Source organism: Grampus griseus (genome assembly GCF_964374135.1).
Source record: "Grampus griseus genome assembly, chromosome: 5".
NCBI classification, from domain to species: Eukaryota; Metazoa; Chordata; class Mammalia; order Artiodactyla; family Delphinidae; genus Grampus; species Grampus griseus.
Window position 1 is genome coordinate 78,640,236 of NC_138998.1, and position 25,364 is coordinate 78,665,599.

Genomic DNA, 25,364 nt, shown 5'->3' on the forward strand with positions numbered 1-25,364 from the left:
GTGGTAATGACATCTTTTTTTTTTTTTTTTTTACCGAGGTATAGTTTACATATATTAAACATGTACAAATCTTCTGCTACAGCTCCCTGAGTCCTTTCATATGCATAATAGCTATGTAATCCCACTCAGGTCAAGAGATACTTGAAAAGTGGCTCCTAAGCTCACTTCAAGCCTCGGGATCCTGAATTCACAGGCATACGTGACTTACACAGTTTTGTATTTCCTCACAGTGCTGGAAACTCGCTTTGCATTTATATGTAATGAAAAGTATAATCAGAAAATATATTCTCTAATTTGAAGATCCTAACTGTGGTGTGGTTTTCTTATGCTGTTCGGTCATTCACTGTCATTTCTTGCTTGAATGTAAAGGCTGAAGTTCAAACCCTCAGTAATGAGAATTTGGGGGCACAGAAAAGTGGAAGGAAATGAACTTTATGGGGCACCTTCTGTTTGCTGGACCCTATCCTAGGCCACACTTGCTGTGTCTGTTCTGGTCTCACTTGGAGGAGAACTCCAACACGCTCCCCCAACCCAGACCTTCCAACCCGCCTCGCTTGTCTCCATTTTTCCCACAGCACTTGCCATCATTACTCATACGTATAATGTACTCATTTATTAGGCTTATTGCTTGTTGTCTGTCTTCCTCACCAGATGTAAGGTCCGTAAGTGCAGGGATGTGATGAGTCCCAGTGCCTAGAACGTGCCTGCCACACAGCAGGCGCTCCCTGTCGATCTGTTGGACTACCCGTGCTCCATTTCCCTAAGTGGGACATCATGCCAGAGCTTTGACCACCAAGTTGTTTTTGTTTGACTTTTTTACTTCATTGAAGTAAAGCATTCACAGAAGCTAACAATTTTCAAAGGCAATCAAAAATTTCTATGTGGGAAAACTAGATTTCATTTCCTAATCAGAAATGGGGAGAAATGCGGGGCTGGGAGGGTCACAATCACAGGTGTCTCAATCTTCTGGTGGGTTTGCAAGCCTGAGAACGGAGCCGGCATAAGCATGATCTCTGTGGCAATCCTTGCTTTTTGAGACGTGCAGGATGTAGAGGGTGAGGACAAGCATGGGGCCTGGAGTAAACACCTGACGCCTCTGCCCTCTTCCTGGGAGCTGTCATTTAGAAAACAGATTTGTGGAGAAGACCCTGATTCCCAAGACAGGGAGAACCTCATAAAGCAAGTGAAGGGAGAGAGCTCAGGGGAAGGAGGGGCAGAGGAATGCGGGTGTGGATCCTCCCACATTCTATCCTGCACATGGGGAGGAGAGGTAGGCCTCTCTTCCTCTCTCGGCAAAGCTGGGATGAGCTTTGCAAAGTTTTGCACACACACACCCTTCCCAAGCCTCCCCCTCTTCCCCCCACTTTCTAAAAATGTGTCTGGGGAAAAAAAGGTGTAGGTCAATTCAACAGCCCTCATGGAAAGTTCCTTTAATACTTTAGGAAGATGTTAGTCACCTTTGTTCTGAGAGGCTGGGCGGGCTCACCCCTGATGCCTGCAGGTCCCATTTGGGACTGGTGTTCATTTCACTATTTATAGCCTCTCCCTATCACACCCCAATCCTATATGGAATCTCTCTAGATCTTTGTTTTTCTCCCAGAGGGTCTGCTCACTGCAAAGCTATTTTTTGATCTCTTTGTCTTCACCCATTAGGAGAGCAGAATCCATCAGTGGGGAATTGAGGGAAAGGAGTTGAAATTTTGCCCACCCCAATTTTTTGCCTGAAAGAGAATTTCACTCAACATTAGCCAAGCCAATCTTGCTAACAGCTAAATCTTAAAAGATCTAGGCTGACTCTGTGACTATTGTTCTCTTCCAATCAGTATCCCTAAGGCCAGCTTCCTGCCCTTGGAGGACTCTAGCGAAGGTTGGACTCCAGTCCCCTCTGGCAAGGCCCAGGCTCTACTTTCTTCTGCTTACCTGAATACCACCTCTACCCCTGCCGCCCGGGGAAGGCCCATCACCAGGGGGGACAAACAACCCGTGGCTGTCCCTTCCAACTGCGCCCAGCCGCAACTCAGTTTTTACCCTTTATTTTGTATTAATTATTTAAAAATTATTATAAAGCCACCTTTATTATTTTTAATTATTTTAAGCCGTTAGGTTAAAAAGTAATTCATGCACATGATTTTAAAAATGCAAAGCGGGCTTCCCTGGTGGCGCAGTGGTTGAGAGTCCGCCTGCCGATGCAGGGGACATGGGTTCGTGCCCCGGTCCGGAAAGATCCCACGTGCCACGGAGCGGCTGGGCCTGTGAGCCATGGCCGCTGAGCCTGCGTGTCTGGAGCCTGTGCTCCGCAGCGAGAGAGGCCCGTGTACCGCAAAAAAAAAAAAAAAGAAAAAAAAGCAAAGCATTCAAAGGAATACACAGAAGAAAGTTAGTCTGACTTCCAACTGCAGACCCTCAGTCTCCAGAGACAACCACTGTTCTCTTCCAGACAGTCATTATACCTACCTGTCTTTGTCACACCCATGGCAGCAAGCACAACTACGTGACCTGGCCCATCTGCAAATTCCCGGTCTCCCATCATTTCCTCCTTGCCTGCTCCCTATGGGCCAAGCTGGCCTCCATATATTCCCTCAAGCAAGCTCGGCATGTCCTCGACTAGGGCCTTTGCACCTGCTGTTTCTTCTCGGCACCCTCTTCCACCAGATATTTGCACAATTTGTTCCCTCACTTCATCCTTGTCTCTGTTTAAATATCACCTCATAGACAGATCTTTGATTATCCTACCAAAAACAGCAGTCCCCATCATTCTCTGCCCTGTACTCTGCATTAGCTGGCTTCGTACTGCTTATCAACAGTTCAGATTATAGAGCTATGCTTTAAATTCATTTATCATCTATCTCCTTCATTAAAATGTAAGTTTCACGAGAGGAAGGATTTTATCTGTCTTGCTTACCATTAAACCCCCAGCACCTGGAACTGTGCCTGCCTGGTATACATAGCAGGTGTTCAACAGACATTTGTTACATGAAATGAGTAAGTGAATCAGTCCGTCTTTTGCTTTGCATTTGAAAATGCCAGAAAGTCTCATTTTGGCCACACTTCCAGGACAGTACCATCGAGAACCAAACCTCCTGAGTGAGGAGCACCAGGTTTGCTGAGACAATTCCCCTCAACTTTGGGCTCCTGGCAGGGTGACCAATCAGCAGAGTTTGCCTGAGATTGAGGAGTTTCCTGGGACACAGGACTTTTCAGAGTTAAAAGTAGGGGAGTCCCTGGCAACCCAGGACAGTTGGCTGCTGCCCCATTGGCAGCTATCTTGAGCTCACAGCCAGTCAGCCTCTGCCTGATGCCACACACCAGTGGTCCACCCCCAGTGACACTTCAGATGACATGTGTGGGTCAAGCAACCTGCCAGCAAATGCTTACTAGGTAACAGTCACAACATTCTCCAGTAGCTGGAGAGCAGGGAAAGGAAGCACAATAATGAATAAAATAAATACAGTTTCTGTCCTCAGGAAGCTTACAGTTCAATGAAGGAGACTGATACACAAAGACATAATTTCAATATAAAATTTAATACCTCTCTAAACTGCCTTCTCTAAAAATCCCGAAGCAGCAACTTTTCTCTATCTTGGGTGTAACAATTTTAGCTAAATCAATCTGACCCAAATTGAGTTTTTCCTAAAATGAACTTTTCTTCTGATAAAAACAAAATGTAGTGTAGTAGGTTGAAGAGTTGCTTCCAAAGATATCAGATCCTAATCTCTAGAGCCTGTAAATGTTACCTTATTTGGAAAAAGAGTCTTTGCAGGTGTGATTAAGTTAAGGCTTTTGAGATCAGGAGATTCTGGCGGATTATCCTGGTGGGCCCTAAATCCAGTCACAGGTACCCTTAAAAGAGGGAAGCAGAAGGAGATTTGACACAGACAGGAGAAGGCAGCGTGACCACGGAGGCAAAGATGGGAGTGAGCCACAAGCCCAGGCATGCCAGCAGCCACTAGAAGCTGGAGGAGGCAAGGAACAGGTTTCCCCCTCGAGTCTCTGTAAGGACCATGGCCCTGCTGACACCTTGACTTCAGCCCAGTGAAACTGATTTCAGACTTCTGCACTCTGGAACTGTGAGAGAAGAACTTTCTGTTGTTTAAGCCACCAAGCCTGTGGTAATTTGTTACAGCAGCCTCATGAAACTAATACATGTGCTAGAAGGAAATAAAAAGCACCTGCTATCCCACCACCCAGACATAACGACTATTAACCTACTCACATGTGAAGCATTAAAAGAAGCAATGGGTCCGGGCTCCCCAGCACCAAATATGAACACTGGCATCATTTCCTATTTAGTTGCCTATACTGCTTTTTTCCATTTAACTTTAATTATGGACAGCAAATAGTCTTCAGAAATATGACTTTTCACAGCTACACAGGATTGAAAACAATAGATTTATTATCATTTATTTAACCCATCCCTTAGTGTTAGAGGTGTAGATACTCCCCAGTTTTGTTATTGTAATATGGCAGTGAAATATTTGTAAATCTATTATTTGTGTGCGCATCTGATTATTATCTTAGAATGGAGTCCTAGAACAGAGTTACTGTATTAAAAAATATGAGCATTTTAGGACTCTTGATAGTAATTTCAAATGACTTTCTGCAATGTCCAGCCAATTGACACTTGCAATAGAAAACTATGAAAGAGCCAGTGTCACCACAGGCTAGGCAGCATGAAATACTAACATTTAAAAAATGTTTCTTTAATATGCAAATATATTTTTCTAATACATTTATATTTTTTAAGTTGGTTTTTATTTATTTTTAATTAATTAATTAATTTACTGGCTGCGAGACTTGTGGAATCTTAGTTCCCCGGCCAGGGATTGAATCTGGGGCCTCGGCACTGAGAGAGCAGAGTCCTAACCCTTGGACTGCCAGGGAATTCCCCATTTATACTTTTTAAATAATTATATTTCTTCTATGAATTGTCTGTTGAGGTTCTTTGCTCATTTGTTTTTCAGGGTGTTATCTGTTTATTTTTTATTGATAGGTAGGAGTTTTATATAATTAAAAATATTAATCTCCTGCCATCTTTATTGTAAATGTTTTCCATAGTCATTTGCCTTTTAATTTTGTTAATGTATTTTTTTTTTTTTTTTTGCGGTACGCGGGCCTCTCACTGTTGTGGCCTCTCCCGTTGCGGAGCACAGGCTCCAGACGCGCAGGCCCAGCGGCCATGGCTCACGAGCCCAGCCACTTCGCGGCATGTGGGATCTTCCCGGACCGGGGCACGAACCCGTGTCCCCTGCATCGGCGGGCAGACTCCTAACCACTGCGCCACCAGGGAAGCCCTTGTTAATGTATTTTTAAATTTATTTATTTTATTATTTTTGGCTGCGTTGGGTCTTGGTTGCTGCACGTGGGCGGCATGTGGGATCTTCCTGGACCAGGACTCGAACCCCTGTCCCCTGCATTGGCAGGCGGATTCTTAACCACCGCACCACCAGGGGAAGCCCTATTAATGTATTTTTAAATAGAGAAAACAATAATCTATATGTAGTTTAGTTTGTTAAATTTGTCTTTGGTGATTTTCTTTTTCCTTTGCTTTTATTCTTAGAAAGCCCTTCTCCACCCTGAAATTCGTTAAATGGTAAGAATGTAACTTGACTTCTCCCCTTTCCCAACACTTAGCCAATTTTCCTAACATTGTTTATTGAATTTTTCCTTCACCAGTTTGGGATGTTTTCCTTATTTCATATTAAATTATTTAATACCTGAGCCTATTTAAGAGCTGTTAAATCTATTTTGAAAATAGTGTGGTAGTTCTGAGACAGAATGTTAAATCTTTACTTCCATTTACTAGCTGTACAAACCCAGGCAAAAGTCACTCGGAGCCTCAATTTACTCATCTATAAAAGAGGCAATAAAACCTGCTTCACAGAGTTATTTGAGGATTGAATGAAATAATATTTGTAATAAGCTTATCATATTGTAAGCACTCAATAAGTGGCAGATATCATAATTATTATTATTCTATTAATATTTTTCTAATTCTGTTATATTCCATTGAAATGTTATTCTACTTCAGCTGTGCAAGTGAGTTTAAATAAATCATTGTAAGAATGCGTGACAATGTGATAGAGCTGTTCCCATGTCCCTGTAGAAGGTTTGCTTATATTTTCATAATTCGTCACTGTGATCAAAGCAATCTACTCAATGATAAATTTTTCTACATAGTTAACATCACTAGGTCCTACATATGTAGAACTCAGTTGTCACAACAAAACATTTTTATTTTATTCCTTACTGTCACTAAACTATGTTTAAATACAATGTTAAGTTTTCTTGAGATTTGACGACCAGCGGACAATAACATTGCTTTGGTATTTTTTGTCGCTGTGGGAGATAGAATGCTTAGCAATGTCAGGGAACACAAGTGGGGAGAGATCAGCATGGGTTTTCTTCTGAGCCTCTAAACAAGATCTAAGAAGAAACTTGTATTTCTCAAGTCTCTAGACAAGAATTCCTATCTACCCCCATCTATCATAGAATGAAATTTAGTTAAATTAGACTCATTCAGTTAGTTAACGTGATGATATTGTTGTCTTATTCAAGGATGAAACTGTATAGTGATAAGAAGACTAAAACTATGCAGAAAACAAACAAGAAAGTCTTACGCACAAATTAAAAGAACAGTAAGATATATTTTTGGTTGACTGAGATTGTCAAACAGTTTAACAAATTGAAAATAGCGTTGGCAAGGCTGCAGGAAAAAGAACATTCTTGTCTCTCTACAGAACCATTTGGCAACGTGTGACAAAATTTTAAATAAGCACTTTTTACTCAGTAAATCTTCTTCTGTGATATTTTTCATAAGGATATAAACAGACAAAAGTATAAAGATATATGTACAAAAATATACTATATTTTAGTATATACAACATTATATCACTATATATACAACATTATATCACTATAATGTTGTTTATAAAAAGCAAAATGTTAAGAAACAAAAAGTCCTGGGACTTCCCTGGCAGTCCAGTGGTTAAGACTTCCACTGCAGGGGACGTGGGTTTGATCCCTGGTTGGGGAACTAAAATCTCGCATGCTGCATGGTGCGGCCCAAAAGAAAAAAAAAAGAAGAAAGAAAGAAACAAAAAGTCTAAATGTCCATCAGTAGGAAACTGGTTTAAGAAATCATCGGGTGTATGAGAGAATACACTGTAAAAAGAGTGCCTCTCTGTATTTGTTACCATGGAAAGATGGTCACATTGTTGAATTAGCACCATTCCAAAACAGCAATATGTAGTATTGAGGAACAAAAGTTGGGAGAAAGAACGGGAGAGACAGAGAGAGAGAGAAAGACAGAGAGATCTGTAAGGATGTCTCCTGAAATGTTAATAGAAAATATGCCTAGGACGTGAGATTTCAGGTGATTTATACTTTCTCCTTTATATTCTTCTGGATTGCTTTAATTTTTACAATAAAAATTTAGTTTGGTTTAGAAAAACAGAACACAACAAAAACACTATGCAAAGAGTAAAAGAATGAAGGAAATAACCCTGTGTTAACCGTAGTTGTCTCTGGTCTTTAAGAAGAGAGACCAAGGTTTCCTTTCTACTTTCCCCCATTTTCCAAATTGTCTTTTATTGAGGATGATTATTTTTATTGAGTATTATATATCATGATGATGATGATAATCCGACAGACACACAAGACCCACAACCTTTTATCCTGGTTCCAGGAAAGACTCCTCTGTAGTTGGAGGGTCAAAGGCTGCCGTTATTAATGACTTAACCATGCAGAGTGGAGGCTCATTTGCCTTCTGCCTTAGATCTCAAGGTCCTCTTAGATCTTTAAGAGTCCCCCCAGCTGGTTTATGCTGGCTTTTCAAGTGGTCAACATTTATGCCCACTTTTGTTTGTTTGTATGTTTTGACCTAATATTTTTTTAATTAAAAAATTAATGGGGGGCTTCCCTGGTGGCACAGTGGTTAAGAATCTGCCTGCCAATGCAGGGGACATGGGTTCAAGCCCTGGTCCGGGAAGATCCCACATGCTGTGGAGCAACTAAGCCCGTGCACCTCAACTACTAAACCTGTGCTCTAGAGCCCGTGCTCCGCAACAAGAGAAGCCACCGCAATAAGCCCACGCACCGCAACGAAGAGTAGCCCCTGCTCACCACAACTAAGGAAAGCCCGCACGCAGCAACAAAGACCCAATGCAGCAAAAAATAAATAAATAAATAAATTTATTTTTAAAAAGTTAATGTATTTTTAGTGGATAAGATTTTGAAAGTTAAAGTATAAAGAAGCAGGAAAAACTATCTATAATCCCATCATTGAAATAAATAGCTATTAATCTTGTGAACATCTTTCTTTTTAATCATGTCTTAATATACAACTGTGTACCTGCTTTTTCCAATTATCATAGTGAGTGTTTCCCTGTATCACTGAAAACTCCTAAATCTATTTTAATGGTCCACACCCAATTTTTAAAAACCATTCATTTATCCCTATATAATTTCAAACTGAAGAACATTTATATGCTCAAAATAAGTTCATTACAAGAGCCATAAGAAAGATTCCTTCCCAGGGTTAGAGCCTAGATCTGGTCCTTACCAATAATTGCAACTCCTTCATAACCTTAATTTCAAACATCCCCTCTGACCACCCTACTCCAACAGTCTGCTGACCTTACTGGGATGAATGACCTATTGATCTACTTTTTCATTGTTACCTGCCTTAGGCCCTCATTTCCCTTCTTATCCAGACAAATTTCTATGGTCAATTATTTCAATCACTCCCTTGCACACACTCTCATAACCCTCCTCCTCTTTTTCTAGCTGAGCCTCAACCTTGGTTAAACCCAACTCTTCACCTACTCTGCACCTCCCCACCTGCAGCCAAATGTCCAAGCCCTATTTTTAATGCTGTCTTTAAAGACATGCTCTAAGGGTGGGAGGGAGGGAGACGCAAGAGGGAAGAGATACGGGGACATATGTATATGTATAACTGATTCATTTTGTTATAAAGCAAAAACTAACATACCATTGTAAAGCAATTATACTCCAATAAAGATTTTTTTTTTTTAAAAGACATGCTCTAAGCATTTATTCTCCTCTCTCATTTTCCTTTGGGGACCCTATTTGGTGACCATACAGCTGCTATATAGGTGTTCTGCTCTTGCCCATCCATCCTCCACCAATCCAACTCACTGGCCTAACCTGCACTCCCTCTCGGCTGCTTTTCCCAGAATCTTTTCTCTTCCCAGCTTTCTGACCTCTCTGTTGACTTCTGTTTGTTCTCTCTCCCTTCTCTACCCCCCTACCTCTTTGTGCAACCCCCAAAAGAAACACGGAAGGAATAGCCCGAAATGAATTAGCCACGGGGGGTAGCATCTGGAGCCTCAGGTTCCTGTTCTGCTAGGGGGCAGAGTGACCTTGGGCCAGTCACTTCATTCTCTGGTTCTTAGTTTCCTCCCTATATAATGACACGCATTTGGTTACATAAATGTGGAGATGATTTAACCCAGTTCTTACACACAAACAAACATGATTCTGAAAACTGAAGAAAGGAAAAATTTAGCAAACAGTCCCACTACCTTGCTTTCCTCACTGTACCATCCTACTTCCATCACCAAGATAATGGCAACCATCTGGTGAGTATTATTATTGTAATTTTAGTGCTGAAACTTTCCTTGGCCCATCCATGCATCCCACCCAGCAACCATAACGGAAATCCAAACACTCACCGTGAATTTCTCATAGAGCTCATAAGTCAGGAGGGGGTTGGGCAGCTCCCTAAAGTAGAGCTTGCAGAGGGAGCCCACACAGTGGATGTCCTGGAGGTACACTTCCCTTGTCAGATCTGGACATTGATCTGAGCCAAACTCTTGCCTGAAACAACACAGACAGAGACATAACAATCCCAGGAACATGTGTTCTATGTCAGCAGCTACTTGGCTGCTTAGGGGGTAAAAAGACCCTAAACTGCTGATCTGACCATATTTTTGACCTTGACTCAAAAAGACCTTCTATTTCAGGCACAAGGAAGCTACAGGAAAGATTTCCACTTCAGGTCTGGATCTTCCCTGCAGAAGCTGCTGTAATTAGAAAGACATAATCCCATTTACAAAAGGATTTCTCATGGCATTATGTCTGTAGTCTCCATTATGAACAGTGGGGAAATACGAAAACAATTTTCCAAAAACCCTGTTGAGAGTTCAGTTTTTCCAAAATATTGTTTTAAATGAACTTCTCTTTCTTGGAGGAGAGACCAAAACCAGGGTGAGTCAGATTGTTATCATTCACGTCCACATATTCATGTCAGCAAACTTGTTTTATCTGGAGACTCAAACTCAAGGTTTGAGAACTTCAATCAACTCTCCCTTTGATGCTGAATGGAAACTTCTAGGCTGCTTGATAGTGACTCCCACAGGACAAATGAGCTTACAAATATCTTCTTAAACAACCTAGAGTGGGGTGCTTGGGAGCGTCGTCAGATTCCAGGCCTCATTTCTAATTAAAAAAACACTAACAAGGTTACATGAATATACTGCCTCAAATAATATATACTTAAAAGTTAAAAATCTATTTAGGGCTTCCCTGGTGGCTCGGTGGTTGGGAGTCCGCCTGCCAATACAGGGTACGCGGGTTTGAGCCCTGGTCCGGAAAGATCCCACGTGCCGCGGAGCAACTAGGCCCATGCGCCACAGCTGCTGAGCCTGCGCTCTGGAGCCCACGAGCCACACCCACTGGGGCCGCCCTAGAGCCTGAGCCTCGCAGCAAGAGAAGCCCGGGCACCGCAACGGGGAGTGGCCCCCGCTCGCCGCAGCTAGAGAAAGCCTCGTGCAGCAACGAAGACCCCAATGCAGCCAAAAATAAATAATAAATAAATAAATAAATTTATTTTAAATATATGTATATATTTAAAAGATGATAAAGCTGAGCTTTAATGCAGAAGAGAAGTTAGCTTTCTTGAGAGTATTCATTTGGTCAAACATGTAGTGACAAAGTCAACCAGACTCTCAGAACCAGCATCTTGAAACAGCGTGCTGCCCATTCTCCTGTAGTCGGGTTCTGCCCCTTTAATAAAGGGAAGGGAAATCCCCGATGCTGTCAGAACCTGACAGGAACTGAGTGAGGCCTTGAAAAGCAAACCATGCAATGGCCTCAAATTCATAGGCATGTGTTTTTCTTACGAGGGCAGAACACAAACAATCTAGAGCTTATTTAGTTAGACAGAAATTTCCCTTGTCAAGGCTAAGGTCAGTCCTTAAGTGAAAAAGAACTGGCCATTGTCCAAATGTCCTTCCACGATACCAGCTACTGTTAGTATGTTTCAGAGCTAAGAGTAAACTGTTAAAAATACTTGCTGTTGAAACTCTGAAAAATGTCACGTGAATAAATTAGTGAAATGATGTAAGCACATAGATCTGTTAAAAAACTTTGGCTGCAATAAACCAGTTATTTTTTAACAGCTATCACTTCTCTGGGAGTAAAAAGAATGTTTTATTCCTTTGGTATAGTTTCATGACAATTGAGATTTGAGGACGAGGGGCAGAAAACTAAATAGGAGGAAGAAGATAAAAAAATGAATTACCTGCACATGTAAATTTCACATATTAATCTTGTAACAAGAATGTTTTATTTGAAAAGTCTACATTTGTAACTAAAGAATATATAATAAATACATTAAAATATGTTCTTTTTGTATTAAAGAACAATATTCAAAATACATAAACCTAGTCTTTTAGTCATGGAACAGTACATATATTATATATAATGTATATATTCTATATATACACTATATACACTCCCTTTATTTTACACTATATACACTCCCTTTATTTTACAGATATAATACATATAAAGAAGATTACTGTCCTCTTAATTCATTGTGATAGAAATTTCTTCCAAAAAATTCTAGGATGCATTTTAGAATTGTTTAGGATAAATCCACAGAATTGGAAATAGTTCCTCTATCAATAATTTTAAAAATACAGGCATCAATTAGAGAAATGCACAATCATGCAGACTTCCGATTTCTCGACCAGATGAAATATCAAATGTTGAGTGTGTGCCAACAGAAAAACTCACGATGACCTGCAAGTTCTGAACACCATGTAATGGGGATCTGAGCTGTGGGTAGGCAAGTGAGTAATAATAAATCATTTTTTCCCAACTTGCAATTTAAATCATTTGAGTTCAATTGAATCTACCTAAGAGGGATAAATCTGGTGCAAGACATAGGAACAGATGAAAAGCCCTCAGGAGTTTTTGTTGGAAAGACTTACATCAGATTGGTGAGCTTCCTGATTAGATTAAGAAGAGTTAGGCATCTGAAAACATCAGCACTTGATCTTCTGCCCTGACATCCTTCCCTCAATCCCTTCAGTTTTTAATACCCCCAACACCTGCAGATAGAGGTATGGACAGAGGAAGGATCATGGGAGAATCCTTTGGGGGGCTATTCTTTGGCTTACCTTAGCCGTTGTATGTTTGAGGTGACTCCTGAAAGCCGATAAATTCCATCCACGATGCCGTGAGTCTCTATAAATTCTGCACAGCTCTTCAATACATATGGAACTATGCAAAGGAAAAGAAAACATAAAGTATTAGGTATAAGTCTGACTGTCTTTTAAAGATAGCCTTTTAAAAATCGAGGTAACTTCAAAGAGAAGTAAGTATGGAATGCATATGAGCTACAAGTGGAAACAATTACTTGTAAATGGTAGACGATGTTCTTTGATATTTAAAAAAAATAGGGTTTTGTTAAAGTTTAGAAAACCCATGTGTTTTAAAAGTTAGGTCTTTTTCTTTTTTAAGAATTTGTAAAATATGCTAACACTTAGATTTTTGAAACCAGCAGTGACCTTGGAAATCCCCCAACACAATCTCCTCATGTCACTGGTTCTCCCAGTGTGGTCCCCTGACCAGTAGCACCAGCATCTCCTGGGAACCTGTTGGGAATGCAAATTCCCAGGCCCCACTCACAGCCACTGAATCAGAAATTCTGGAGGTGGCGCCCAGCAATCTGTGTTTTAAAAAGCCTTCTAGGTGACTGTTGTGTGATAAAATTAGAGAACTCTTGCCTAGTCTACACACGAAGAAAACAAAGGGCAGGTAAATTTATTTACCTCACTCAGGAGTACTTGTCGCTTATGAAAAGTGATTTAACACATGGAAAAATGCTTATGATGTAGGTAGGTAAAACAAGAACAAGGCACAAAATCAAATATACCCTGTGAATTCAGCTATGTTTAAAAAACTGCAAAGGGAAAAAAGACTGGAAGAATATCTGCCAAAATGTTAAAGGTGATTTAAAGGTATTAAGTGTTTTTTTTTTTAAGGTGAGAACCTCCCCCCACCCCCGCCGGCACCACCACCAAATGGGTCAAACCAGTCATTGATAGAATGGACCTCATATAAGGGACCAACACGGCCCCTCAAATTCCTGCCACTCTAGAAGTCCAGTGCCTGGGTAGAAGGGTCTGGCTATGCTATTCTCTCCTCAGGGCTGAACCTGATCAGCCCAGCCAGCTCCGTGACCCGGAATGGCAGCCACAGGCCTTCTGGATGGCATGGAGAGAGTGGCAAGTCACTTGCCACTTTGGTCCTTGGGCAGATCCATCGGAGGTCCCTCTGTGAGAGTGTTGTAGATGGTCTGGAACTACCAAAGCCTTGGGTGCTGAAGTCCTCAGGCACAGAGGTGGTATGGGAACTCCATGAACCAGGGCTTGGGTTAGCACTGTGCTCACTCCCCCAAGACATCCTCAGTCTATTAATGCCTTGGATTAGACTAAAGCCAATCCATTAATGCTTAATGCACATGATCATACCCACACACAATACGAAGCTGGACTGGACCTTTTACATGGGTAGATACTAGGTGTTCAGGCTCAACATTCTTCCTGGATTCTCTATTACAATACTTTCTAAACAACTCCCCCATCATTTCCTTCAACCACTAACTATCATTTTAGGTGCTGAGTAAAATTCATCATACTTAAAGTATTCCACCCACCTCTCAAAGGCTGTGCATGCCCAGAGCCTTTCTTCTCCAGGACACATCCATGTTTTGCCCCTTTCATTCATGACCAACTGGTGAGAAGCTTCTTAGTTACCCAAGGTGGAAAGAGGGCAGGAAGTGAACTTGGGATTGGAAATATTGAGGTCAGAGACCACAGAGGTGGAACTATTCCCTGTGAGTGAATACAGGGTAGGAGTGGGTGTGGTGGAGAAGGGGCTGTGAGTGTGGGCAGGGGTCCAGAGCCCCTGCCTGGCTTCAGTTAGAAAAGCTATACTTCGATCTATTTTATGAAATAGGGTTCTTGGTGAGAACCCTATTTATGCCTCATGCCTCTAAATAAATTTTATAAATAAATAAATAAGTAAACAGAGTTCCCATGCTTAAAAAAGTTGTATTGTTTAAAAAAAAAAAATCCCTATTGTGCACAGTAGGTCGACTCTTTCCCACCCACAACAAGGTGTTGCTCTGTAACCTGCCACGCAAGGTCATGGTCAAGAGCACAGGTTTGAATGCCAAACTGCCTTTGTAACCTTGGACAAAATACGCAATAATTCCATTTCTTAGTTTCCACATCTGTAAAATGAGGATAACAGTGATATTAACCTCATAGCTAGGATTGAAGTAATACTTGTAAATACTTAGCACAGATCCTGGCATATAAGCAGCATTCTACAATGACAGTTATTCCTATTTGATGCTTCTATACGATGTAAATTTATCATTTGTGAGATTCAGTCTTGGTGAAAACAGTTTGCTGCCTCCCATCTGATGGGCAGTTGGGGTAGAGCTGACCAACCTCTTACAAGTCAACACTCACCTCCCTATTCAGAATGGCTTTTGTGTCTCTCTCTGGTTGAGGTCACTTTTCTATGCATTGAGGTGTATCTTCATAATACAAAGGCAGCAGTCCTGGAACTGTGCTTGACCTTGATGTGTTTCACAATGTGAGTCTGTACCAAGGTATATGGCTGTTGCACGGCACAGGTGGATTGAGAGCTCGGAGCATTCCCAAGCAGGACTCAAAGACAAAAGCCTCAGCCTCAAAGGGCTTCTATAAGGAACACTCCACAGATGGGCAGTGCAGGGTCACCACTCTGTCCTATTCCATTCTCAAAGACCCACCTCCCAGTAGCATGGCTCTCAGTTGTATAACCTCAGGCTCCGTTTGTTTTAAAGGCGAGGAAAACACATTCCCGGATGGAGCCTCTGCCATAAATTTGGTACAGAGGCCCCAGAACCTCTAGTCCACAGCTCTGTTTAAACAGGAGGCAATATTAAAACAACCCAAGGGAAAAGGCCATGGTCCTGGTCCCTGAGGCGTGTTAGCTTTCTTGGATTCTCATCTTGGGCCGAGTTGGAAGACATAGGAATTCTCCATCATACTCAGTAAATGGGAAAGGATCCACTTGATCTCTGTAATCATCCAGCTCTAGAGTCAGAGCAGTGGTTCTCAGACTGTGGTCCCTAGATAAGTCCAGCAGCAGCAGTTGCTTCCCAGGTGATTCTGATGCATGCTGAAGTTGATCTAGACCAGAGCTTCTCATATTTTAATGTGGATACAAACCCCCGGGATCTTGTTAACATGCAGATTCCAATGGGAGGGTGGAGGGAGGGAGTCAAGAATTTGCATTTCTAGCAAATTACCAGGTGATTCAGATACAGCCAATCTGCAGCCCATACTTCGGGGAGCAAGGAGCAAGGCTCTAAAGGTGATACTGGTCGGTGGTGTTGCAGGGGCTGCCAAGAGTATCGTCTCAAAGTCTCAGAATTCTTTAGGCTGTTGTTCCTGGGGCCCAACCAAACTGGGGACACCCTAGGATTCTGGACAGGATAGAAGCGTGATACAAAATGGCTGAGTAGGTATAGATGGAAAGAAAGCCTCCATTGTCTGTTTAGGTTGCTATAGAAGGTTGGAGCCACAGAACTAGTTCTGTGGGATTTATCATGGACCCAAAGAACATTAAGTCTCCTCCTACAGAGGTACACACAGTTGCGGATTATGATATAACATTATGACTTCTTTGAATTATCGCACTGATGGTTCTCTAAGTCCCTTTTTTGTTTGGTTTGGTTTCGTTTTTCCTGGAGCAGCGATCTTTAACGTTAAATTTTAATCGGAGCACAAAATAAATCCTGAGGTGGTTTCTGACGGAAAAGAAGGCTTTGCCTTTGATTTGTGCTTTACAATTTACAAAACATTTTAAAGTCATTTGTTTCATCTGGTCCAACTTGCTACAACTAAAAGTTATTTTATACTCAAAAATAACGTGGGGGTACTTCTTTCCTCAATTCCAAACTTCTTCAAGGGTTTAGGGCAGAAAAGGCCAGCAATTAAATCATTTCTCTGAATCCCCCCAGAGGTAATGCCTGCTAAGCTGCCCCACTTCCCTGTATGGCCGGAATCTGATCAGATCTGGAGATGCAGATTGGAACAAACACAGTTTTATTTGATCAGTTATGTGATCATGGCAGCCTCATTCTTTCACAGTGCAAATTGCATTTGTGTTTTAGGGAAATATGGCTCTCCTCCCGCCCCATTCTGGATTTTTGTTAAGGTCCTGTACTGGTCATATTTCATTCCCTCTCTGGGTCCTGCATCCCTAACCATCAGAGTAAAGTTTAGTGGTACATATATACAATGGACTACTACTCAGCAATAACAAGGGATGATATACCATACGGGCGATAGAAGCCATTCTATAGAAGAGTACATGCTATATGATTCCATCCACATAGAACTCAAGAAAATGCAAACTAATTTATAGTGGGAGAAAGCAGGGAAGAGGCAGGAGGCAGGAGCTGCAGAGGGGCCGAGGAAACTTTTGGGCATAATGGATATATTCATCACCTTGACTGAGGTGATAGAAAGGACCAAGGATCACTGGTGGATGAAGAATTGATACTTGCAGGGGGAGAGTCAGAGAGAGACAAGCTGCTGAACAGGGAAGAAATCTTTAAGAATCTCCTGCTGTGCACGGGGGAGAGAGTGAGGGCTTCAGGCAGCTCTGCTGTGCTGTGAATAAGCCTGCTCTACTACGGCATTTTTTAAGAGATGAAGTAAAGATTTCAATCACTTTTCTATTATTTCTGGTTGTCAGCAGAGAGCTTCCCAGCTTTCCATTCCGCAGGAATCTAAGAGTCGTCGCAGTGGCTCCTGTACCTTCTCCCTCTGCCAGCTCCTGCTCTGTATTTCTGTCCCCTCCTTCCTCGATCCTGCGCCTCCATCTCTCCTGAGCCTCCATGTCTCCTGCACCTCCATGTCTCCTGCGCCTCCATGTCTCCTGCGCCTCCATGTCTCCTGCGTCTCCATGTCTCCTGAGCCTCCATGTCTCCTGCGCCACCATCTCTCCTGCGTCTCCATGTCTCCTGAGCCTCCATGTCTCCTGTGGCACGCTCCTCCCAGCCTCTGTGGGCCTTGGCTTGCCTGAGGGGTCGCTGTCCTCCTGGAACTCTCCCTCTTTGATTCTTCTTTCTCCTCCCTGTTTTAACCTCTTCTCTCTTCTTCCTGACCTAATGTAGAATTATAGAAAAGTCTGAAAATTCGTGGTGTTTATTTATTTATTTATTTATTTATTTATTTATTTTGTGGTATGCGGGCCTCTCACTGTTGTGGCCTCTCTCGTTGCGGAGCACAGGCTCCGGACGCGCAGGCTCAGCGGCCATGGCTCACGGGCCCAGCCGCTCCACGGCATGTGGGATCTTCCCAGACCGGGGCACGAACCCGCGTCCCCTGCATCGGCAGGCGGACTCCCAACCACTGCGTCACCAGGGAAGCCCTCGTGGTGTTTATTTTTTAAAGTATAATGTTCTCTGTTCTTTACAAAAAAGCAAATTAACTGCTTTCCAATTTTCCAAGGAAAATTTTTTTTTTAATATGTCAGGATTTAGCCTGTCCTCCTTGGAGTAAAGTTTCTTTTTCTGTTTCTCTAAACTTAAAAAAAATTGAGATATAAATCAAATGTCATAAAATTCACCCTTTTAGAGCACATAATTAAGTGGTTTACACTATATTGACAGTTAAGCAACAATCACATTTCAGAACCTTTTCATTATTCCAATTCTAGAACATTTCTGTATCTATAAGGTAATTCATTGCAGCAATTTTTGTAATAGCATGAGATTGTTCATCAATAGGAAGCTATTTATATAAATAATAGAATATCCATATAATGGAATACTATATAGTCATCAAAAAGAATGAGGAAACTTTCATGTACTGATATACAGCAGTCTCCAAGATATATTGTTAAGCAGAAAGAATGAGGCACAGACCGGTGTAATGGTATACAAGCATTTGTTTTTTTAAAAAGAGAGAATAACAGAACAGCTCTACAATTCCTTTGTATATGCATTAAATATCTATGGAAGGATGCATAATAAAGTGATAACTTCAGTTGCCTATGGGAAAAAAAACTGGGAAGCTGAGGCCAGGGCTATGAGTAAGAGGGAAACTCCTCATTGTATACTCTTTCATACTTTTGAGTTTTGAACTATAAGAATATATTACCTTTCCCCAAAACTTTTCATTAAAAAATCCAATTCAGCAAATACTTATTGCAAACCTGCTCTCCTCCAGCACTAAGTGCTAGGTGTTGCCTGAACCTATGTCATCTCCATCACTAAGTTGTGAGCTCTTTAGGGACAATGAGGATAGTTCTGTCTCATTCATCTAGAATAGTCTTGAAAACACAAGCACTTGAAATGTTTTGCTAAACAAGGGATTGGTCATTACTCTCCAGATGGGTTTTCAGTCCTCCATTGATATCTGGGTCCTTCAAAGAAGAAAACACTTTTTAATGTGCCAGGCACTACATGAGGTGCTTTTTTTTCTCTCTCTCTCTCTCTCTTTTAACAGCATTCTCCATTCTATAATCATAGCCAATCCACAAAAGACATAAAATTCTCCATTTTGAAAATGTGAAAGCTGATTCTCAGAGAGGTTAGGTAAGTTGCCCAACATCACAATTCCTAAGTGTCAGAGTTCGGATCCAAACCTAGGTTTGTCTGACTCCAAAGCTCATGCTTTTTTCATGGTACCACACTGACGAGGAAGTTTAGAAAAAGCCCCAAGCTACACCTACCTGACTCAAACCCTCCCCATCAAGAGAGCAGATCCCATGAGTTAGTGGCCAGGTATGGAAGCACCATTTAAGGAGAGCTGTTTGGTTCCTTGCCCTTGGCTATCCATATGCCTGAAACTCTACCACTGCAGACCCTAACTTACTGTGGTGATGGCTATTAGGTGTTCAACACCTAGTGGTTAACATCTATTTTTAAGTTCCTTTTGAAAAAGTTAAAGAAGCAATATATACTGATAAAAAAAGGAAAAACACTTCCTGACTTCAAGCCATACTATAAAGCTATAGTAAACAAAACGTTATGGTACTAGCATAAAAACAGAAAAGAAGATCAGGGGAAAAAACCAAGATCCCAGATATAAACCCAAGAATCTATGGTCAATTGTATTTCACAAGGAAGCCAAGAATACTCAATGGAGAAAAGACAGTCTGGGAAAATTTGTGCTGGGAAAACTGGATATTCACATGTAAAAGAATGAAACTAGACCTGTATCTTATACCACTCACAAACATTAACTTGAAATGGATTAAAGACTTATATGTAAGACATGAAACCACGAAATTCCTAGAAGAAGACATGGGAAAAAAGCTCCTTGACATGTGTCTTGGCAATGATTTTTTTGGCTATAACACATAAAGCACAAGGAACAAAATCAAAAATAAACGGGCAGGACTACATCAAACTAAAAAGCTTCTGCACAGCCAAAGAAACAATCAGCAACATGAAAAGACAACCTATGGAATAGGAAAAATATTTGTAAATCATGTATCTGATAAGGGGTTAATATACAAAAGATATAAAGAAGTCAAACAACTCGATAGCAAAAAACCAAATAATCCAAATAAAAAATGGGCAAAAGACAGACACTTCTCCAAAGAAGATATACAAAAGGCCAACAGATACATTGAAAAGATGCTCAACATCACTAGTCATTAGGAAAAAGCAAATCAAACCCACAATGAGATATCACCTCAAGTTAGAATGACCATCATCAAAAAGACAAGAGAGAGGGCTTCCCTGGTGGCGCAGTGGTTGAGAATCTGCCTGCCAATGCAGGGGACACGGGTTCGAGCCCTGGTGTGGGAAGATCCCACATGCCGCGGAGAAACTGGGCCCGTGAGCCACAACTACTGAGCCTGCACGTCTGCAGCCTGTGCTCCGCAACAAGAGAAGCCGCGATAGTGAAGAGGCCGCACGCACTGCAATGAAGAGTGGCCCCCGCTTGCCACAACTAGAGAAAGCCCTCGCACAGAAACGAAGACCCAACACAGCCAAAAATAAATAAATAAATAAATTTATTTTAAAAAAGACGAGAGAAATGCTGGCAAGGATATGGAGAAAAGGGAACCCTTGTTCACCGTTAGTGAGATTATAACCTGGTACAGCCACTATGGAAAACAGTATGGATCCTCAAAAAAATTAAAAAGTAAAACTGCTATATGATCCAGCAATCACACTTCTGGGAACATATCCAAAGGAAACAAAACCACTAACTTGAAAAGATATCTGCACATCGCAGTTCATAGCAGAATGATTTACAATAGTCAAGACATGGAAACATGTGTCCATCAAAAGATGAGTGGATAAAGAAGCTGTGGCAGGGACTTTACTGGTGGCGCAGTGGTTGGGAGTCCGCCTGCCAATGCAGGGGACACGGGCTCGATCCCTGCTCTGGGAAGATCCCACATGCCTTGGAGGGACTATAAGCCCGTGCACCACAACTGCTGAGCCTGCGCTCTAGAGCCCGCGAGCCACAACTACTGAGCCTGTGTGCCTGGAGCCCGTGCTCTGCAACAAAAGAAGCCACCGCAGTGAGAAGCCCGTGCACCGCAGTGAAGAGTAGTCCCTGCTCACCACAGCTAGAGAAAGCCCGCACACAGCAACAAAGACGCAGTGCAGCCAAATAAATAAATAAATCTTAAAAAAGAAAGAAGTTGTGGCATATATATACAACAGAATAATATTCAGCATAAAAATAAGGAAATCCTGCCATTTGTGACAACACGGATGGACCTTAAGGGTATTATGCTAAGTGAAGTAAGTCGGAGAAAGACAAATACTGTATGATCTCACTTATATCTGGAATCTAAAAAAACATGAAGCTCATAGAAAAAGAGATCAGATTTGTGGTTACCAGAGGAGGGGGTGGGGGAAGCGGGGAGCAGGAATTGGATGAAGGTTGTCAAAAGGTACCAACTTCCAGTTACAAGATAAATGATTACTAGAGCTGCAACGTACAGCGTGATGATGATAGTTAGCATTGCCATACATTATACACGAAAATTGTTAAGAGAGTAAATCCTAAGTGCTCTCATCACAAGGAAACATTTTTTTCTTTCTTTTCTTTCTCTTTTTATTGTATGTATATGAGATGATGGGTGCTAACTAAACACTGCGGTAATCATTTCACAATATATTTATGTAAGTCAAACCATTATGCTGTACACCTTAAACTTATACACTGGAGCATATCAATTATATTGCAATAACACTGGGGAAGAGAAGAATAAAAATGAAAAAGATACACAAATTTAAAGAGCAAAGAGTGACTGTCCCGTTTACACAACCCTTCACAATCTCTCAAATGATAAAACACACACACACTGAAAGGCTAATAGTATGTTTTTGCTTTTCTATATTCTTCATTTTGCTTTTCTGAATTTTCTATAATGAGGGTGAGGTACAAATACTTTTTTTAAAGAAAAAAATTGGTTTTTAAAAAAACAAGTTTCCGGCTTCCCTGGTGGTGTAGTGGTTGAGAGTCCACCTGCCGATGCAGGGGACAGGGGTTCGTGCCCCGGTCCGGAGGATCCCACATGCTGCGGAGCGGCTGGGCCCGTGAGCCATGGCCACTGAGCCCGCGTCCGGAGCCTGTGCTCCGCAACGGGAGAGGCCACAACAGTGAAAGGCCCGCGCACCGCAAAAACAAAAAAAAACCAAGTTTCGTTAAAGAAGCCCAAGGGCTTTCTAAAGTTAGTGAGGCAATTTCCATGTTTGTTGAAGTCCTTTCCAATCACCCTGTGAGGTAATTACTCCTTGTTAAATAGAAGTATTTGCCTAACCAGCTCTGCTCCACTGCTGGGTGAGGCTCCTGATGGAAGACTATATCCTGGAGTCCCCTCCCCTCCTCACTTCCAGGGTTTCAGATGCCAAATCAAGTCAGCTCTTTCCCACAGAAGTGTCCAGGTCCCCCCTCTGCTCCACACCCTGACTCATCCCAGCTGAGCTCTCAGGTCTCTGTCATCCGTACACCCACTCCTCCCAATGACAACGATTCTCCTACCAAAGCAGATGTACTGCAGGGCTATCCGGCCCAAGGGACAAAAAGGTGAATAAGATCTTTGCCCTCAAGAAGCCAAGAGGGAACGGACAATTACTGTGTACCTACTAGGTGCCGACCCCTGAGCACTACACTTTCATGCATTATTTGTACCCAGCGCAGTCCTCACAACCACTTTCTGAGGAAGGTATCTTTGCTTTGTAAATGAGGAAACTGAAGCTCACAGATATTTAGTAACTTGGCCGGTATGAAACGATCAAGCAAAATATGTTAAGCGCCCTTGAGAGGCACAAAAACGTGACAGAAGTTCTTCTAAAAGATTACACAATGGTGGGGGAAGTCAGGCAGGGCTTTTAGGTGTTGAACAAGAACAGGAAATTGTGTACATTATAGAGAGCTGACAGTATGAGAGGGACCTTGTTAGAGAGCGCTGAGGCAAGACCCTCACCCCGGGGCCGCACGATGCTGTGAGATTGATCAGTGGATAAAGGAGGACGTACAAGGCTATGCAATAAGAACTCAGACACTGGTTCCTAGGGGGTGATTTGAGATGCTGTGATGTGATAAGATACAATGTGATGCAATTATATACTGTGATACAGGCAGAAAGCTTAAATAAGCCTCCGGCATATAATAAGCACTTTGTAAACATCACCCACTTTCTGATGCAGCTAGAGCAGGGAATGGTATAAACAAGACAGGAAAACAAGAAATAATGTGGTGAATTCCAGGAATGCTGACTAGACCAGTCTGGTGGAAGAGAAGGTAAATTCAGGTAAATTGGAGGAGTTTTGACAGGCTAGGAAGACTGCATTCTATCTTGAGCTCCACTGCCAAACAAATCTTTCTAAAACACTATGGAAAAGCTCCCCTATTCCAAAACATTCACTGGCTTCCCATTGCCCTTAGAATAATGTCCAATCCATGCAGCTGCCTCAGTAGGGGTAACCCTAGAATTCTTCCCTTCAAGGGAACAGGCTTTTGAGAAAGGTGGGTGGAGGAGGGGATAATATGAAGGAAAAGACTTGCCACAAACATATCGATCCAACAAAGGAAAATAAGGCATCCCTTTAGGGTCAGTGCAGAGGACCTCGTATGCATTGCCGAGGATGAAAGGGGAGGTGAGAAGTCTCACTCTTTTCTAGTTGCTTCTGAAAATTTCTTTAAGAAAGGTACGTGCCTGGGCTTCCCTGGTGGCGCAGTGGTTGAGGGTCCGCCTGCCGATGCAGGGAACACGGGTTTGTGCCCCGGTCCGGGAAGATCCCACATGCCGCGGAGCAGCTGGGCCCGTGAGCCATGGCCGCTGAGCCTGCGCGTCCGGAGCCTCTGCTCCGCAACGCGAGAGGCCACAACAGTGAGAGGCCCGCGTACCGCAAAAAAATTAAAAAAATAAAAATAAAATAAATAAATAAAAAGAAAGGTAAGTACCTTTGTGACTCAAAGATAAAAGGCTGGTTGAGGGCAGTGAAATATCTGGGACCACACATCATCAGTTAATGAACAAGTGGAAACAGCCTAGGAGGGACTGTGAAAGGGGCCTCCGGGGTGTTTTTGGGTTTGGGGGAGGGGAGGGTTGTGACCATGAGGGAGGGCAAAGCTGACTAGGGAAACCGGGTGGGGTGTGACAAGGCTACACAGAAAACAAACCTGGAGAAACCCTCACACGGCCTTGGGCTTAGAGCTGGCCCTGTTCACCTGGTACACGGGAATGGTGCAGAAAACGTCCCTCTGCTGAGAATGTCCCTTTTGTCCCTTGCTGAACATGGAGGCTGCCAGGCTTTGTATAATTTATGAAAACTTTTCTGGCTCGTGCTTCCTACTGTCTGACTTGGCTCTCAGGGGAGTTATCGGGCAGACATCACTCACTCCGTAAGGCTGCTTGCGGATGCCAGAAAGCTCTTTCAGGCATGCCCCAGCACACTCGCAGGCCCAGCTGTGAGCATCAATTCCCTTATCATTGCCAACAAGTCGTTTAACTCCTCAGTCGAACTGCGTCAAGACCACAGTCAGCTTGGATCACCCAATCAAGATCTTATTTCCTGGACTAACAGACCCTCTCTTTCTTGCCACCTGCTCCTTGAGACGCCACGGCTGGAGGCTCTTCTGCAGTGATGGATAAAGAGGATGGCCACGTCTGCCTCCAGAGAGAGTCCCAGAAGGAGAAGGGATGGAGCTGAGCAGGCTAATGAGACAAAACAGGGAAAATAAACCAGCTTCTTGAACTGTATGGGTCACTAACACCAATCATCTGAAGAATGAGGACAGTGTAAGTTTTTCTCTCGTCTGAGTGTGTCCAGGCCATTTTTTTTTCTTTCTTTGCATGCCTTAGTAGGTGGTCATGGGATGCACTTACCAAATGCTATGTGGGTGGGGTCCCATGCTTAACGATAATTATTTCATTTAAGTCTCACAACTCTGAGGTGTACACATTACTATTCCTATTTTATAGATGGAAAACTAAGGTTTGGTGTGGTCGGATGGCTTGCCCAAGGTCAAACAGCTAGTGGCAAAGCTGGGGTGCAATTATGAGTCTGTCTGAATTCCAAGTTCATGCACTTTCCAGTACATTGTATAAACCTAACCTCCACACCAGGAAAACCCAGGCACAGACCAGGCATGGGGAAGACCAGAAAGCCACAGAAAGCTGAGCTGATTTCATTTCTAAGAGCAACTTGATGACAGAGAAGGACTTAACAACAAGGAGTTAAGAAACCTGGGTTCTAGTCCTGACCTCCAGGTACTAGATTTCAGACCTTTGAGGAGAGTAACTGTGTTCCTCTTTGAGTTGCCCCCAGGTGACTCACAGGTACTTGGTGCTGGGTACCTGTCAGTTAAAGCAACATGAACCAGCTGTATATCCTTGACCAAAAAAATACCTACTCCCAGCCTCAGATTTTCATCTGCACTAGGTTCAAGTTCTGGATGTAGACGATTGCTAATGTTCCTTCCAGGTCTAACATCCCATGACCTGAGAACTTCCTGGATGAAGCTGGGGAGAAGCTGGGCTAGAAATTAAGAAGGCAGATCTGACTT

General features: G+C 42.5%; 1 protein-coding gene across 1 annotated transcript in view; it reads right to left on the reverse strand.

The window, feature by feature from the left end:
• Positions 1–25,364, reverse strand: part of ARHGAP31 (Rho GTPase activating protein 31) — a 112,814-nt gene that overhangs the window by 38,113 nt on the left and 49,337 nt on the right. Inside the window, exons 2-3 of the mRNA XM_082654423.1 lie at positions 12,426–12,528; positions 9,693–9,837 (exon numbers count right to left, since the gene is read on the reverse strand). Of these exons, the coding sequence (XP_082510549.1) occupies positions 9,693–9,837; positions 12,426–12,528 (248 nt within the window). The remainder of the gene's footprint in view (positions 1–9,692; positions 9,838–12,425; positions 12,529–25,364) is intronic.